This window comes from Saccopteryx bilineata, chromosome 10 (genome assembly GCF_036850765.1).
Source record: "Saccopteryx bilineata isolate mSacBil1 chromosome 10, mSacBil1_pri_phased_curated, whole genome shotgun sequence".
NCBI classification, from domain to species: Eukaryota; Metazoa; Chordata; class Mammalia; order Chiroptera; family Emballonuridae; genus Saccopteryx; species Saccopteryx bilineata.
Genome location: NC_089499.1, coordinates 47,501,459 through 47,517,223, shown reverse-complemented (window position 1 = coordinate 47,517,223; position 15,765 = coordinate 47,501,459). Strand labels below are relative to the sequence as shown.

General features: G+C 41.4%; 1 protein-coding gene across 3 annotated transcripts in view; it reads left to right on the top strand.

Annotated features, from left to right (window-relative positions):
* Nucleotides 1-15,765, top strand: part of IFT122 (intraflagellar transport 122) — an 80,613-nt gene that overhangs the window by 4,212 nt on the left and 60,636 nt on the right. For all 3 annotated transcript variants that reach the window (XM_066244492.1, XM_066244490.1, XM_066244491.1), the window contains exons 2-4: nucleotides 7,884-7,950; nucleotides 9,249-9,333; nucleotides 15,629-15,707. In XM_066244492.1, the coding sequence (XP_066100589.1) occupies nucleotides 7,884-7,950; nucleotides 9,249-9,333; nucleotides 15,629-15,707 (231 nt within the window). The remainder of the gene's footprint in view (nucleotides 1-7,883; nucleotides 7,951-9,248; nucleotides 9,334-15,628; nucleotides 15,708-15,765) is intronic.

Genomic DNA, 15,765 nt, shown 5'->3' with positions numbered 1-15,765 from the left:
GGCCCTTTCCAAATGCTATGTAATTCTCTGAACTCCTTCATTTGCTCCCTTAAGAGTACTGCTCCAGGTTCAAAAAAAAAAAAAAAAGAGTACTGCTCCAGGTTTATCTCTACTATGATGCCTTATTTGGCTAGCCCACCTTATTCCAGTCAGGCCCGTATCTACTATAACCCTACTATTTACTGGAGTTAATTCACACCAGCTGGTATTTACTGAGTACTTGCTGTAGACCAGAGTGGGTTTACATGTGCTACCTTGTTTAACATACACAACAACTTGTGAGGTTGGAATTGTTACTCCATTTACAGATGAAGAAACTGAGACTTAACAGGTGACATAATTTGCCAAAGTTACCAAAACAAGTAAGTGGGGCTGGGTCAGATTTTGCAGGATTTAGAGAGGCTTCTTGGGATTTCACTTTAAAGTGGGGAAGGACCAGGGTTGACAGAGAACAATTTGCAGGACTCACCCTCTGTCTCTCTGCCATGGAATCTGATGATGTATTTTTTCCATAAAAGGGGGTAGGGTAGGAGAGAGGAACATCTTACAGTGTTAGACTGCCTTTAGGTGGGTGAGCTTCCCAGCCCTGGGAGTGTTCAAGCAGAGGCTGGATGGCCATCTATAGGGAATTCCTGCCCGGTAGGGGAGTTAGAGTACATGCCAAGGTCCAATTCGGAGTTTCTGTAATCTCATGATGTAATTAAATTCCAAAGGATTCAAGATAAAATATTGTCAGTTTGTCAAATATATTCATTATGTATCTAGGACAAGTCCATGCACATGGGTCCACAAATGTCTAAAACAGGGTTGTTCCCCTCAAATTGCATATGACTGTAATGCAAAGGACATAAGATAGTATCTGAAACAGTGTAAAATATTGAATAGTGTATAATTCAGAGCTAACTTGAATTGTACAGATTCTAAGTACAATAAGAATTTAGGTTGGATAAATCAGGCATCTATATGTTAGGAAGGCGAATTTTAAGAAATTCAGAGAAAATGAATTTTGACATCTGAGGGAACATAGTTTAAGGCTTGGCCCAAATGAGACACTCAGAAATGATTTTCTGATAATGTAACCCAAAATGATCCTTATGAAGAACAGGCCATACAGAAACCACTTTGAGGAGCTCAGACATGTACAAGGCAGAAAGGATGCCACATATCCTAGGTTTACTATAAAAGAGAGGTGCAGACCCCTCCAAAATCTTAATACCTCATCATACAACCCACAGATGGCAGGTACTTTGCCCAGGCTGGCTTACACACAGTTTTCTATCCTTGTTTTGTAGGTAAGGATGAAAGTTTAGACTAGAGGTTAGCTCTTCTGGGCCCAGGGTCTGTGTTTGCTTCTATCAAGAGGGATGCCCAAGTAGAAAGGATGTAACAATCATCCTTGTTCCAGCTTCTCTATCAGTCAGCTATGTAACAGCAGACACATGACTTGCCTTTGTTCTTCAGTTTCCTCACTGATAAACATAGGCCAATAGTGCCTGGCCTACCTCCAACATTATGTTATCATAGGATCAAATGAGATAATATAAGTTTATACTCTTTCACAACTCTTATTTGGTGAATATATGTGAAGAGTTATTTTTCCTTTAATAAGCTTCTGAGGTTAACAGAGACTGTATTAAAACTTTGTGAATTCTACATGTGAAGGTGTTGAATAGATGAGAATACTTTTTAACTTTTTATTTTTTGCTGTTGATAAACCATGGAAACTGTTGCTAGTTATTTTGTCAACCATAGCATATGCTAATAATAAATAACAAAGGCCACAAAGCATAATGATTAGAGCCTGGGTTTTGGAGCCAGACTGCCTGGATTTGAATTTTGGCTCTGCCTCCAATCAATAGCATATTATTTTGGGGCAAGTTATTTAACTTCTCTGTGCCTTGGTTTTCTCATCTGCAAAATAGGTGTAGGATTGTGAGGATTAAGTGAGTTAAAATATGTAAACCATTTAAATTGTCCTTTAAGGGTAACAGATTTGTTATACTCGACAAGAACTCAAGAGAGTAAAAGGCAGGCAATATAACAGACTCTAGAGCCGTGATGGTGAACCTTTTTATAAAAACCAGAACCAGCCTGACCTGTGGTGGCACAGTGGGATAAAGCATTGACCTGGAACGCTGAGGTCGCCTGTTCGATACCCTAGGCTTGCCTGGTCAAGGCACATATGGGAGTTGATGCTTCCTGCTCCTCCCCTTTCTCTCTCTTTCTCTCTCTCTCTCTCTCTCTCTCTCTCTCTCTCTCTCTTCTCTGAAATTGAATAAATAAAATCTTTAAAAAAATGGTCATATGGCCCTGGCCGGTTGGCTCAGCAGTAGAGTGTCGGCCTGGCGTGCGGGGGGACCCGGCTTCGATTCCCAGCCAGGGCACATAGGAGAAGCGCCCATCTGCTTCTCCATCCCCTCCCCTCCTTCCTCTCTGTCTCTCTCTTCCCCTCTCGCAGCCAAGGCTCCATTGGAGCAAAGATGGCCCGGTTGCTGGGGATGGCTCCTTGGCCTCTGCCCCAGGCGCTAGAGTGGCTCTGGTCTCGGCAGAGCGACGCCCAGGAGGGGCAGAGCATCGCCCCTGGTGGATGTTCCGGGTGGATCCCGGTCCGGCGCATGCCGGAGTCTGTCTGACTGTCTCTCCCCATTTCCAGCTTCAGAAAAATACAAAAAAAAAAAAAATAGTCATAAAAACCAGAACCAAATGGTGCTATGATTGGTGGACTAGTGCAGGGGTCTCAAACTCAACTCAGCATGTGGGCCGCAGAGCAAGATCACAGCCGTTCTGCAGGCCGCACTAGGTCTACAAAAGGCAACTGTTTACGCAACACTTTTCTCACTGCAGTTGAAAACAAAAAAAAATCAGTACAACAAGCACAATCGTACATGCAGTTTACTCAGTGTCACAAAACGACCAGAAACTGTAGTTCGCATCACAACTGCTGTTAACTAAGCTAATATCTAGCTAGGATGCTAGAGAAATGAAAAATACAAGTAGGCCCCTAGGCTTACTTAATTTTATCCAAAATATTTTGAACTTCGTGGATTAGTCTGTGGGCCGCACAAAATTGTTCAGCAGGCCACGAGTTTGAGATCCCTGGACTAGTGGAACGCCCACTAGTGGGCAGGAGGGACCAGGTTGACCAGCACTGCAAAAGTGGGCGGTTTTTATAAAAAGGTTCGCCATCAAGGCTCTAGAGCAGGGGTCCCCAAACTTTTTACACAGGGGGCCAGTTCACTGTCCCTCAGACCGTTGGAGGGCCGGACTATAAAAAAAACTATGAACAAATCCCTATGCACACTGCACATATCTTATTTTAAAGTAAAAAAACAAAACGGGAACAAATACAATATTTAAAATGAAGAACAAGTAAATTTAAATCAACAAACTGACCAGTATTTTAATGGGAACTGTGGGCCTGCTTTTGGCTAATGAGATGGTCAATGTGCTCCTCTCACTGACCACCAATGAAAGAGGTGCCCCTTCCGGAAGTGCGGCGGGGGCCGGATAAATGGCCTCAGGGGGCCGCATGTGGCCCGCGGGCTGTAGTTTGGGGACCCCTGCTCTAGAGGCAGCCCCAAGTTGAAACTCTGGCCCTTTCACTTGCTGTTCCTGTGATGTTGGGGGAGGTACTTGACCTTTCTGAGCCACGGTAGCCTCAACTGCAAAATCAAGTAGTAATTCCTACCTCATAAAATTGTTGTTGAGGATGAAATAAAGGAAAGCATTTGAAGAGCTCAGCATGGGATCTTTCTGTGGCAAATGCTCCAAATACTATATCAGGGGTGTATATTTTTACTGACAGTTCCCAGGTAAATTTATTTCACTCTAAACTTTTCTAATAGGCTGTCTTGGCAGTGCTGTCCAACACATTCTTACTAGAGTCACCTGACATAATGAAATACTCTGCCTGGGGCATTCAAGAATCTTTATAATATGGCTTATGCCTGTTTTTTGGCCTTATCTCTCCCTACACTGCCTTGCGCAGAGCCAAAGGTTTCAGTCAAATTAGATTACTTAGTGCTCCCCCTTCATGTCTTTGCTTTTGTTCTCTGCCTGAAATACTGCACCTACTCGATCTCCTGTGTGTCTGGAAAGCCCTACCCTTTTCAAATACTGCTTTCATCATAAAGCTTTTTCTAATCCTCTTTCCAAATCAGAACATTGAGTTTTCTTCCTCTGAATCCTGTATGTTCTAATATATCTCTTAAAGCCTTTTTTAAAAATTATTGAATTTATTGGAATGATACTGGTTAATATAATTATATATGTTTTAAGTGTACAATTTTATAATACATCATCAGTATGTTGTGTTGTATGTTGACAATCTGAAGTCAAATCTCTATCATCATTTATCCTGCCTTTACCCTCTTCTACCTCCCCTCACTCCCCTTTCTGTCTGGTAATCATCATACTTTTTTGTCTGTGTCTATGAGGTCTTTTTTCTTTGCTTAATCTTCTCACCTTTTTTACTCAGTCCTCCAATCTCCCTGCCCTCTAATAGCTGTCAGTCTGTACTCTGTATCTTTGAGTCTTTTCTATTTTGTTTGTTTGTTTATTTTGTTCATTAGATTCCACATATAAGTGAAATCATGTGGTATTTGTCTTTCCCTGGCTGGCTTATTTCACTTAGCCTAATACTCTCCAGGTCCATTCATACTATCACAAAAGGTAAGATTTCCTTTTTTTTATGGCCAAGTAGTATTCCATGGTGTAAATGTACTGCAGCTTTTTTATCCACTCATCTACTGATGGGCACTTGGGCTGCTTCCAAATCTTGGCTGTCGTAAATAATGCTGCAGTGAACATAGGGGTACATATATTCTTTCAATTAGTGTTTCAGGTTTCTTCAGATATATTCCCAGAAATGGAATTGCTGGGTCATAAGGTAGTTTCCTTTTTAATTTTTTGAGGACACTCTATACCGTTTTCTTTTTTTAATTTACTTTATTTTTTTAATTTATTCATTTTTAGAGAGGAGAGAGAGAGACAGAGAGGGAGAGAGAGGAGAGAGAGACAGAGAAAGAGAAGGGGGGAGGAGCTGGTAGCATCAACTCCCATATGTGCCTTGACCAGGCAAGCCCAGGGTTTCGAACCTGTGACCTCAGCATTCCAGTTTGACAGTTTATCCACTGCGCCACCACAGGTCAGGCTATACCGTTTTCCATGGTGGCTGCATGTATGGCCAGTAGTCGCTGCCATCGTGGCCATGCACATGCAGATTCTCAGTGGATTAGGGCAGACAGTAAAGAAACAGTGGAGCCAAAAAATGGTGGGCCGTTCCTTTATTAAAGTCTCACACTGGCCAATGAGAAACACACAGGGGAAAAACACTTCCCTCTTCAGTCAGAGCTCACAAAGCTACTGACTCATTATCCGGTTCCACAGTCAGGAGAATCTTCTCCAGTTCCTCCTAGAATCAAAGGCCCCACCAGTCTCAGTGGAGCTCACGAAAGTCCATCACCTTTTCTCTCTGCAAAAACTGGCTTCTCTTTCCCTGCTATCTTGGTTTCTCTCTCCCCTTCTTCTCCTTCTTCAGCAAAACACTAACAAAACAATGTCCCCTCCCAAGCAGGAAGGTAATTTGCAATTTCACAGATCACATACCCGGCGCTGCCCAGCGCCATTTTTTGTTGTTGAATATTTTATTGTTGAACATTGATTGCCATAGTTTTTTTTTTGTTTTTTTTTTTTTTTTTTTTTGTGGCAGAGACAGAGAGAGTCAGAGGGACAGATAGTGACAGACAGACAGGAAGCGAGAGAGATGAGAAACATCAATTCTTCATTGCGGTTCCTTAGTTGTTTATTCATTAATTTCTCCTATGTGCCTTGACCAGGGGCACTACAGCAGACCAAGTGACCCCTTGCTCGAGCCAGCCACCTTGGGCTCAAGCTGGGAGCCTTGCTCAAACTGGATGAGCCCGCACTCAAGCTGGCGACCTTGGGGTCTTGAACCTGGGTCCTCCGCATCCCAGTCCGACGCTCTATCCACTGCTCCACTGTCCAGTCAGGCCCCAGCGCCATTTTTTTTTTTAATTAATTAATTTATTTATTTCAGATAGAGGGATAGATAGGGACAGACAGGAACGGAGAGAGATGAGAAGCATCAATCATCAGTTTTTCGTTGCGACACCTTAGTTGTTCATTGACTGCTTTCTCATATGTGCCATGACCACGGGCCTTCAGCAGACTGAGTAACCCCTTGCTCGAGCCTGTGACCTTGGGTCCAAGCTGGTGAGCTTTTTGCTCAAGCCAGATGAGCCCGCGCTCAAGCTGGCAACCTTGGGGTCTCGAACCTGGGTCCTTCTGCATCCCAGTCCAATGCTCAATCCACTGTGCCACCGCCTGGTTAGGCCCCAGCGCCATTTTTAACAATAGATGTGAGCAAACTCAAAAAACACAAATTTTAGAAACTCATTTGCCCAGCCCTGCACCAATCTGCATTCCACCAACAGTGCACAAAGGTTCCCTTTTCTCCTTATCCTCACCAACACTTGTTTGTTGATTTATAGATGATAGCCATTTTGACTGGTGTGAGGTAGTATCTCATTATGGTTTTAATTTGCATTTCTCTGATGATTAGTGACATTTAGCATCTTTTCATATGTCTGTTGGCCATCTGTATGTCCTCTTTGGAGAAGTGTCTATTCAGGTTCTATGCCCATTTTTACATTGGATTGTTTGTTTTTTTGGTGTTGAGTTATATAAGTTCTTTTTATACTTTAGATATCAACTGTTTATCAGACATATCATTGGCAAATATGTTCTCCCATTCAGTGGGTTGCCTTTTCATTTTGAGGATGGTTTCCTTTGCTGTGCTAAAACTTTTTAGTTTGACATAGTCCCATTTGTTTATTTTTTTCTTTTGTTTCCCTTGTCTGAGGCAATATATCAGAAAAAATATTGCTACGAGAAATGTCCAAGGTTTTACTATGTTTTCATCTAGGATTTTTATGGTTTCAAGTCTTACACTTAAGTCTTTAATTCATTTTGAGTTTATTCTTGTGTATGGTGTAGGAAGGTGGTCTAGTTTCATTTTTTTACATGCGTCTGTCCAATTTTCCTAACACCATTTATTGAGGCTGTCTTTACGCCATTGTATGTTCTTGCCTCCTTTGTCAAATATGGGTTGACCATAAAGGCATGGATTTATTTCTCCTAAAGTCTTTATCACAGTATTATTCTGTATTTAATCTAAGAGGACATTTATTATAAAATACCATTAATTTTCATATTACTAAGAAAGCAAAAAATGCTGCCAGGTAAACTGACACATCATCGATTATAAGACTAATCCCAACCTCAGAGATATTAAAATGTGAAAATGTACGCTTTAGAATTGATGACATGTGGTAGCTCCTTGTGAATGTGTCTGAGTCACACCTTCCCAGTGGATGGTAATTTCTTTGAAGGCAAGGATGGATTATGATATGCATCTTTTATCTTTTAGCATCTAGCACCTCAGAGGCATTCATAAGTATCTGATTAATTGGAAATAATTATGACTGAAGAACCAATTTTTTTCAGAGATGTGTGGATTTACTAGCCCTCACACATTCTTTCAGGTTGTCTAGCCTTTGTGGTATTATTAGGATAATTAGTGCCCTCAACTGTTGACCCTTTGAATCATATCTGGCCTCTGGCTTCTGGACAAGGGAAACTGGGACATAGAGCTAGCTGCCCAGTGGATGTGATTGAAAGGGCTGTCAAGGTGTCATGGTTGAATGAAATTTGCTACCAAATGCAATTCCTAACCATTATTTTTCTCCCTTATCCACAAGTAGTGTTTTATAATGGAAATAAAGTTTGCTTTCCTGACTATTAGCAGACCTCATCATTTTGGTTCCTAATTGTCCTTTTGTCTTGTCTTGTCTCCTCTTTAGTATATATGATCTTGCATTTAAGCCTGATGGAACCCAGCTGATTTTGGCTGCAGGAAACAGATTACTGGTAGGATTTTGTCTGAGTTTCCTTTTTAAGTGCTTTTTTTCCTTTCCTTCTTGTAAGTACTCTGATATCTGACCCCCTTTTCTTGAGATAAAAAAGGCAAGGGCGGAAAAACCAGTCATTACTTTTTAATTAGGGAAGGAAATGGGCTATGTAAAACAGGTAAGTAAACTGTCTGTCAGATAAGAACCCGTGAACAATACCTCCTTTGGAGCTATTAATCTTTCTCTTTTCACTTTGAGACACTCATGAAAGATTGAAAACATTCAAAATGCCTTTGAAACTGGGCTGGTGTCAGTTTACATTTTGTTCCCCTGAAAAATTCAAGCAACAGGATTGAAGGGGCTCCCTCAATGAGAAGGCAGATAGCCTGACCCCAGCATTTAGACACTGGTCTACCTAGACAACTCCATATGGATGCTGTGCTATTTTTCATATTTTCAAAGAAGATAAGCTCCCTCTGAAAACTATCCCAGTATATTAAAGTAATTTTAAGAGAATTCTTTGACCTGAAAACCTTTGTATGATGTCTCCTTCCTTCTGCATAAACCGACTTCCTCTTATTCTGTTGTCTCTAGATATGCAGACTGACTGATCTCTATTCTTTCATGGTAACTACATAATCTTAAAGTTATGGTTAAATTGTTCTGCAGACTTCTTTTCTCTAGGGTAAACAGTCCAAATCCTTTTAGTTTTTCTCCCCATAGGTTATTTTCTCCAACACTAATCATTTTTTGTAGGGGTTTGCCTTGATTTCTTATATGTGTTTTTTAAATCTCATATTTATAGGTGTTATATAGCTGTGAAATATCCTAAATCCCCATTACAGCTGAATTTTATGACATTCCTTTCAGTTTGCAAACCTCGAGTTTAGGTTTGTGACTTTCAAACTCTTGGTATCAAATATGAAACATTCCCTAAGATGTTGATATTGGGGGCAGAGCTAGCAATAAAATTTAATCATGTTGTAGGTGATTCTTTCTATGTGCTGGCTTTATTTAGGAGGGCCTAGCTTGATTGGTAATATATCCAAAACACATAAGAATGAGTGAAGTTTGTAGAGAAGTTCCAGAGTAATGTTATGTTTTTGGTAATAAAATGCATAGAATTGGGATCTCACCTTGGGTTTCCCAACATTAAATCACATTCTTTCTGGTTTCTCAGTGCACTTTTATTTTATACACATTTAGAATGTTGACATATATTTTGTTATAAAAAGAAAAATAACAGCAGCAGCCTGTAGGGATTTCAACTAATAAATGCCATGTGAATAATCTGTACTTTTGTACCCTTTTTGCCAGGTTTATGATACTTCTGATGGCTCCTTACTTCAGCCCCTAAAGGGTCACAAAGATACTGTGTACTGTGTGGCGTATGCGAAGGATGGTAAGAGGCTGCTCTGGGTTTATAGGCTCTGTAATGGCCTCATGGCTTTTCATTTTTCTCCTTAGTCACTCTTTAATTCTTTTGAGTAAGCTAAAGTACAACGTGCAAGTTCAGAAGATAAGTCTTTTAGCCTTTGTTTCAGTCATTCAATTCAACAAGTATTTAGTGAGGACCTATGTGCCAGGCACTGTTCTAGCTGCTTTAGATACTTCAGAGAACAAAACAGACAAAAGTCTCTGGCCCTGGCTGGGTTGCTCAGTGGATCAAGAGTCATCCTGGCATGTTGAGGTTGCGGGTTGATCCCTGGTCAGTGCACATATGGGAAGCAACCAGTGAGTGCAGAACTACACGGAACAACTAGGTGGAACAACAAGTTGATGCTTCTCTCTCTCTCTCTCTCTCTCTCTCTCTCTCTCAGATCAATAGAAAATTTTAAAAACAAAAAACAAAGGTCTCTACCCTTATAGGGCTTAAATCTATGGGGGAAGGGAAGGAAGAAGAGAGAGTATGAGGGATGATACACAATAAACAGCAAACAAGTAAATGAAATAGTGTGTTGGAACATGATAATTGTTAGGGAAGAAGAACAAGGTCAGAATGAGGACTGAGAATAGTATTGAATAGGTAGGGTAGTGAGGGTAGACTTACTGAGCCAGGGACAGGTGTGCAAAGACTTGAATGTGGGGAGGCAGTGAGAGTCTGATGGTGGACATCTGGGGGAAGAGAGTTGCTTACAGAGGGAAGAGCCATTGCAAATGCTCTCAGGTGTGAGTGTGACTTCCAGCAGCTGGGGCAGCAAGAATCAGGGGGAGCAAGGGGATAAGGGTAGAAGGGTAACAGGCATGGGGTGGCTAGATCATGTTGGCTGTCATAAGGACTTTGACTTTGATTCTCAGTGAAAATAGGGAACCACTAAAGAGTTCTCAACGGAGTAAAGATCTGATCTGACTTGGATTGAAAAGCTGCTGTATTGGAAACAACCTGCAAGGAGAGAGAGTTGGGACTGGAAGATGAACAATGAGATCATTCAGGCAAATTTTATAACATTGATGATGGGGGCTCAGACTTCTGGAAACAGAGGAAGTGGTGAGAAGTGGTCTGATTTTGGATATAGTTTGAAGGTGGAGCCAATAGGATTGCCTGACAGATGTGGGGTGTGAAGAAAGGAGTCTGGGGTGATGCCGAGGTTTTTGACCTGATAGACTGGAAGGATGGAGTTGCATTCCACTGAGATGGGGGAGGGTGTAGGTAGACAGACTTACAGTAGGAGATCAGGAGTTTTTGGACATGTTGAATTTGAGAAAGTTGGTGCTGTGAGAGAGAGGGGAAGGAGTTGCCAGAACAGAGTCATTGAGTGGGGCAAGAGGAGATGGGATCTAGGGCAAAGATGGGGCATGATGGGTAGGTAGAGGCTGTCACTGCAGGTGCTGACAGGTAAGGGAATGTGGTGGTAGGATTCTAATGGAAATTCTCTTCCATTCTTTCAGTGAAATAGGAAACAATATCAACTGAGAGTAAGGATGGGGAAGGAGGTATGAGATAGTTGAGGAGAAAGGAAAAAATGTAAAACAGACCCAGGAAGTGTGGTGAGACCCTCAGTGACATGAAGGGCCCACTTGAAGCTGGTGGTCATGAATTGAAAGTGAGAGCAGTTGGTTTGACTGTCTTTTTCTCTAACACTTTGAGCTGCATAGATACAAGGGTGGAGGACATGGAGATCTGGATTTAACTGCATGGTGGATTTGCAAGCATCTCTGAAAATAATGTAAGAGGGTAAGGCAATGAAGGATATATGCAAAGGAGTGATTATATACAGTGACCTTGAACTGTTGGCTGAGTAATGACAGGTGAGAGGGCTGCAGGGGTGAGGGGCAGTGGAGAGGTGATATGTTCTGGTGGTGTTGAAAGATTATTGGAGTTGGGATACCAGGTGGGGTGAGAAGGAGGAGAGGTGCTAGTTAGAGAATTGGGTGCATTTAATTGATACTGAGAGTTAAAAATAAATCTGTGCTACTCAAAGCATGGAGTTAGTGGAAAGAACACAGGCTTTGAAATGATATGGCTCCAAGTTCCAACCCCAAAAGCTCTGTAAGTTTGAAGTGGTTATTGAATCTCTCCGAGGCTCAATTTCCTCATGTGTCAAATGACCATTATATATATATATATATATATATATATATATATATATATATATATATGGCCTGACCAGGTGGTGGCGCAGTGGATAGAGCGTCGGACTGGGATGCAGAAGGACCCAGGTTCGAGACCCCGAGGTCGCCAGCTTGAGCACGGGCTCATCTGGCTTGAGCAAAGGCTCACCAGCTTGGACCCAAGGTCGCTGGCTCCAGCAAGGGGTTGCTCGGTCTGCTGAAGGCTCGCGGTCAAGGCACATGTGAGAAAGCAATCAATGAACAACTAAGAAGTCGTAACGCACAACGAAAAACTAATGATTGATGCTTCTCATCTCTCTCTCCGTTCCTGTCTGTCTGTCCCTGTCTATCTCTGCCTATGTAAAAAAAAAAAAAAAAAAATATATATATATATATATATATATATTTGTGTGTGTGTGTGTGTGTGTGTGTGTATATATATATATTATAGTGAGAGGAGGGGAGATAGATAGACTCCCACATGTGCCTTGACAGGATCCACCTGGCAACCCTGTGTGGGACATTGCTCTGTCCATTTGGGACTGATGCTCGCACCTGAGCTATTCTTAGCACCTGAGGTGGAGGCTCCACAGAGCCATCCTCAGCACCTGGGGCCAACACACTCAAATCAATCAAACCCACTGCTGAGAAGCCACAGAATCAGAGTGTTATAATGCTTGAACAAATCTTGGAGATCACTAAGGCTCCAGGCTTTTAACTTCTTTTGAATGATGGACCTCTCTAAGAATTCAGTAAAAGCTGTAGACCCCTTTCTAGAAAAAGACACATACTTCATATATACACAGAATTTTGTATATAAAGCTTTAGCCTGTTCTAGCCCAATCTCTTCATTTTATTTTATTTTATTTTTTTAGGTTTTTTTTTTTTTTTTTTTTTTTTTTTCATTTTTAGAGAGGAGAGGGAGAGACAGAGAGGAGAGACAGAGAGAGAGAAAGGGGGAGGAGCTGGAAGCATCAACTCCCATATGTGCCTTGACCAGGCAAGCCCAGGGTTTCGAACCGGCGACCTCAGCATTTCCAGGTCGACGCTTTATCCACTGCGCCACCACAGGTCAGGCAATCTCTTCATTTTAGACCAACATAAAGAACTAGAGAAGTCAAGTAACTTGCTAAGGTCATCCAAAAGTGTTAATGGCAAAGACAACACTAATTTTTTTTCTTTTTTTTTTTTAATTTTTAATTTGTTGTGTTGACATGGTTTCAAGTGTCCCATTCAATATAACACCCTCTACACATTGCATCATGCCCCCTGCAAAGTTTCTTTCCACCCTAATTTCCCTCCTTTGTCCCCACTACCCCTACTCCCCCCCCCCCCCCACTTTTGCTCTGGCTATTGCTACCCTGTTGTCTGTATGTATGTGTTATGTGTATATGATTTTGGCTAATGCCTTCACCCTCTTTGATCCTGTCCCATCTTACCCCTTCCTTCTGACAGCTGTCCATCTGTTTTCTGTGACACTGCCTCTGTTTCTCTTTTGTTCCTCAGTTTATTTGTTCATTAGATTCCACTTATAAGTGAGATCATATGGTATTTGTCTTTCTCTGCCTAAGACAATACCAATTTCTTGCCTTGTAGTCAGGTGTTCTCTGCCACAGTAGTCATAGGGTTTTTTTTATGTGTGTGTTTGAGTTCAAGTTCAGAGTAATACTGTTGGGGGAACTATGGGACCTCTGGAGTTTATAAGGCTCTTGGGCCTGCAACACCATTAAGGCCCTTGAGGATTTCAGAGTGTGACCTGCCATTAGTGGTATTTGTCAGCTTTTTGAAAATTCTGTCACACACATTATTTTATTTGATTCTCCCAACAGTCCTGTGAAGCAGATAGGAAAGTCCTCTCACAGATGAGAAAATAGGCTTGGAGCAATTACAAGTAACGGGCAGAGCTGGGCCTGACCCTGGTCTTCCAAATACAGAGCCCTTGTTCTAATACATCATGCTACTTCTTCATGACACTTACATAGTGATTAAGAAGTTTTGTAATTCCTCTCAACTGGTCTTTTCCTATTAAATTTGGAAATGGAGATACCCTGAATTATGATTTTGTTCTTTAAAGCTGCTTGTTTCTGATTTCTCCCTTAAGTTTTAATTTTTTTTTTTTTTTTTTGTATTTTTCTGAAGTTGGAAACGGGGAGGCAGTCAGACAGACTCCCGCATGCGCCTGACCAGGATCCACCTGGCATGCCCACCAGGGGGCGATGCTCTGCCCATCTGGGGAGTTGCTCTGTTGCAACCAGAGCCATTCTAGCACCTGAGGCAGAGGCCACGGAGCCAACCCCAGTGCCCGGGCCAACTTTGTTCCAGTGGAGCCTCGACTGCTGGAGGGGAAGAGAGAGACAGAGAGGAAGGAGAGGGGGAGGGGTGGAGAAGCAGATGGGCGCTTCTCCTGTGTGCCCTGGCCTGGAATCAAACCCGGGACTCCCGAACGCCAGGCCGACGCTCTACCACTGAGCCAATTGGCCAGGGCAAGTTTTAATAAATATTTAATGAGCAACCATGACACAAAGGTTTGTAAGAACTATTTTGTTTTTTATTCAAGAAAGTCAATACAAGACAATATGAAGAAATAATAATAATAATAGCTAATTATTTTTAGCATTGATTCTAATCCAGCACTTTCCTATATCCTTTAATCTTATTTAATCTTCATAACATGACATCACTGGGAAATTCCAACTCAGACTCTGAGCCTGTAGCCCACTCTTTATCACCTTCTGCCTGCCAGGATGGAAGAGGAGTGACAGAAATAATCACATATGAAAGCAGCTTTTTAGTATTTGCAGCAACGTCATACGGCTCACCATAATATTTATTTCTGCCATTATGAAAGGTGCTTCACAGATATTATCAGAGTTGAAATCCAAAAAGAGCCTCTGATGAAAGTATTATGATTATTCCTTTATATTTCAGATAAAGACAATTAGGCTTAGAGAACAGTGACTTGCCCAAGATCAACTTCCAGTTGCCCTAAGAATAAAGTCTAAAAGTCCTTAACTAGGTGTACAAAATCTAGCCTGTGCTTTACCTCTTAATTATCATCTTTCACTGGATTAGGTAAAGGCTCCCTGTTGTTTACTGCCAGGATTCCCTCTTCTACTTCAAAGCACTCACAAACTTGTAGCAATGTAATAAGTAATTACTTGTTACATGTTGCCTCTCTCTATTCTATTTGGTAAAGTCTAAGTCATGTGAAAATAAAAATCTCACTGTCACCCTTGCCTGACCTGTGGTGGCGCAGTGGATAAAGTGTTGACCTGGAAATGCTGAGGTCGCTGGTTCGAAACCCTGGGCTTGCCTGGTCAAGGCACATATGGGAGTTGATGCTTCCAGCTCCTCCCCCCTTCTCTCTCTCTGTCTCTCCCTCTCTGTCTCTCTCTCCTCTTTAAAAATGAATAAATAAAATAAAAATTAAAATAAATAAAATTAAATTAAAAAAATCTCACTGTCACTCCTTTACTTAAAACCTTTCTTTAGAATAAAGAGCAAGATCTCAACTGTGGCCCTGAAGTTCCTAGAGATCTCTCCTCTATCCCCTTTACCCCTTGTCCTTGGTGTTTCATGCTGGCTGCTTCTCAGCCCTAGACATGCCAGGCTTTTCCTGCCTCAGGGCATTTGCACATCTATTCTATCCATGTGGATGGCTCTTTCTCTTGTTACACCTGGCTAAGGTTTGCTCATCTGAAGCATCTCATCCTCAGAGAAATCTTACCTCATTTAAATTAGGTGCCCCAAGTTAATTCTCTCTCATAGATCTCACTTCATTTTTTTTTTTTACCATATTGTATGTTTTGGATTAATTTAATGCTTACTTTTCCCACTACACTAAACTCTGTGAAGGTAGGGATTATGTGTACTTTAACCACTACTTTATCCTTAACACAGAACATGATTCCTAGCAGATAGTAGGCCCTCAATACATCTTTGTTTACTCAATGCCTGACAGACCAGGATTTGTACCCAAATTTCCTGACTCCAAAGTACTATACTGCTGCCCAGTACTGATAAGAAGGAGTGGAGAAGCAGCCAACACGTACTAGATACTTAAAGAACCAGTTTTCTAAGAAATATTCTGAGAAATGCTGATTTAAAATAAATATAAGAATTTTATTTTTTTTAAATACTTTTAGGTAAGCGCTTTGCTTCTGGATCAGCTGACAAAAATGTTATTATTTGGACATCAAAATTGGAAGGCATTCTGAAATACACGTAAGTAACCATTTAGGTGTACAGTATTATTAGTTTGACTCTTATCTTATTGAGTGAC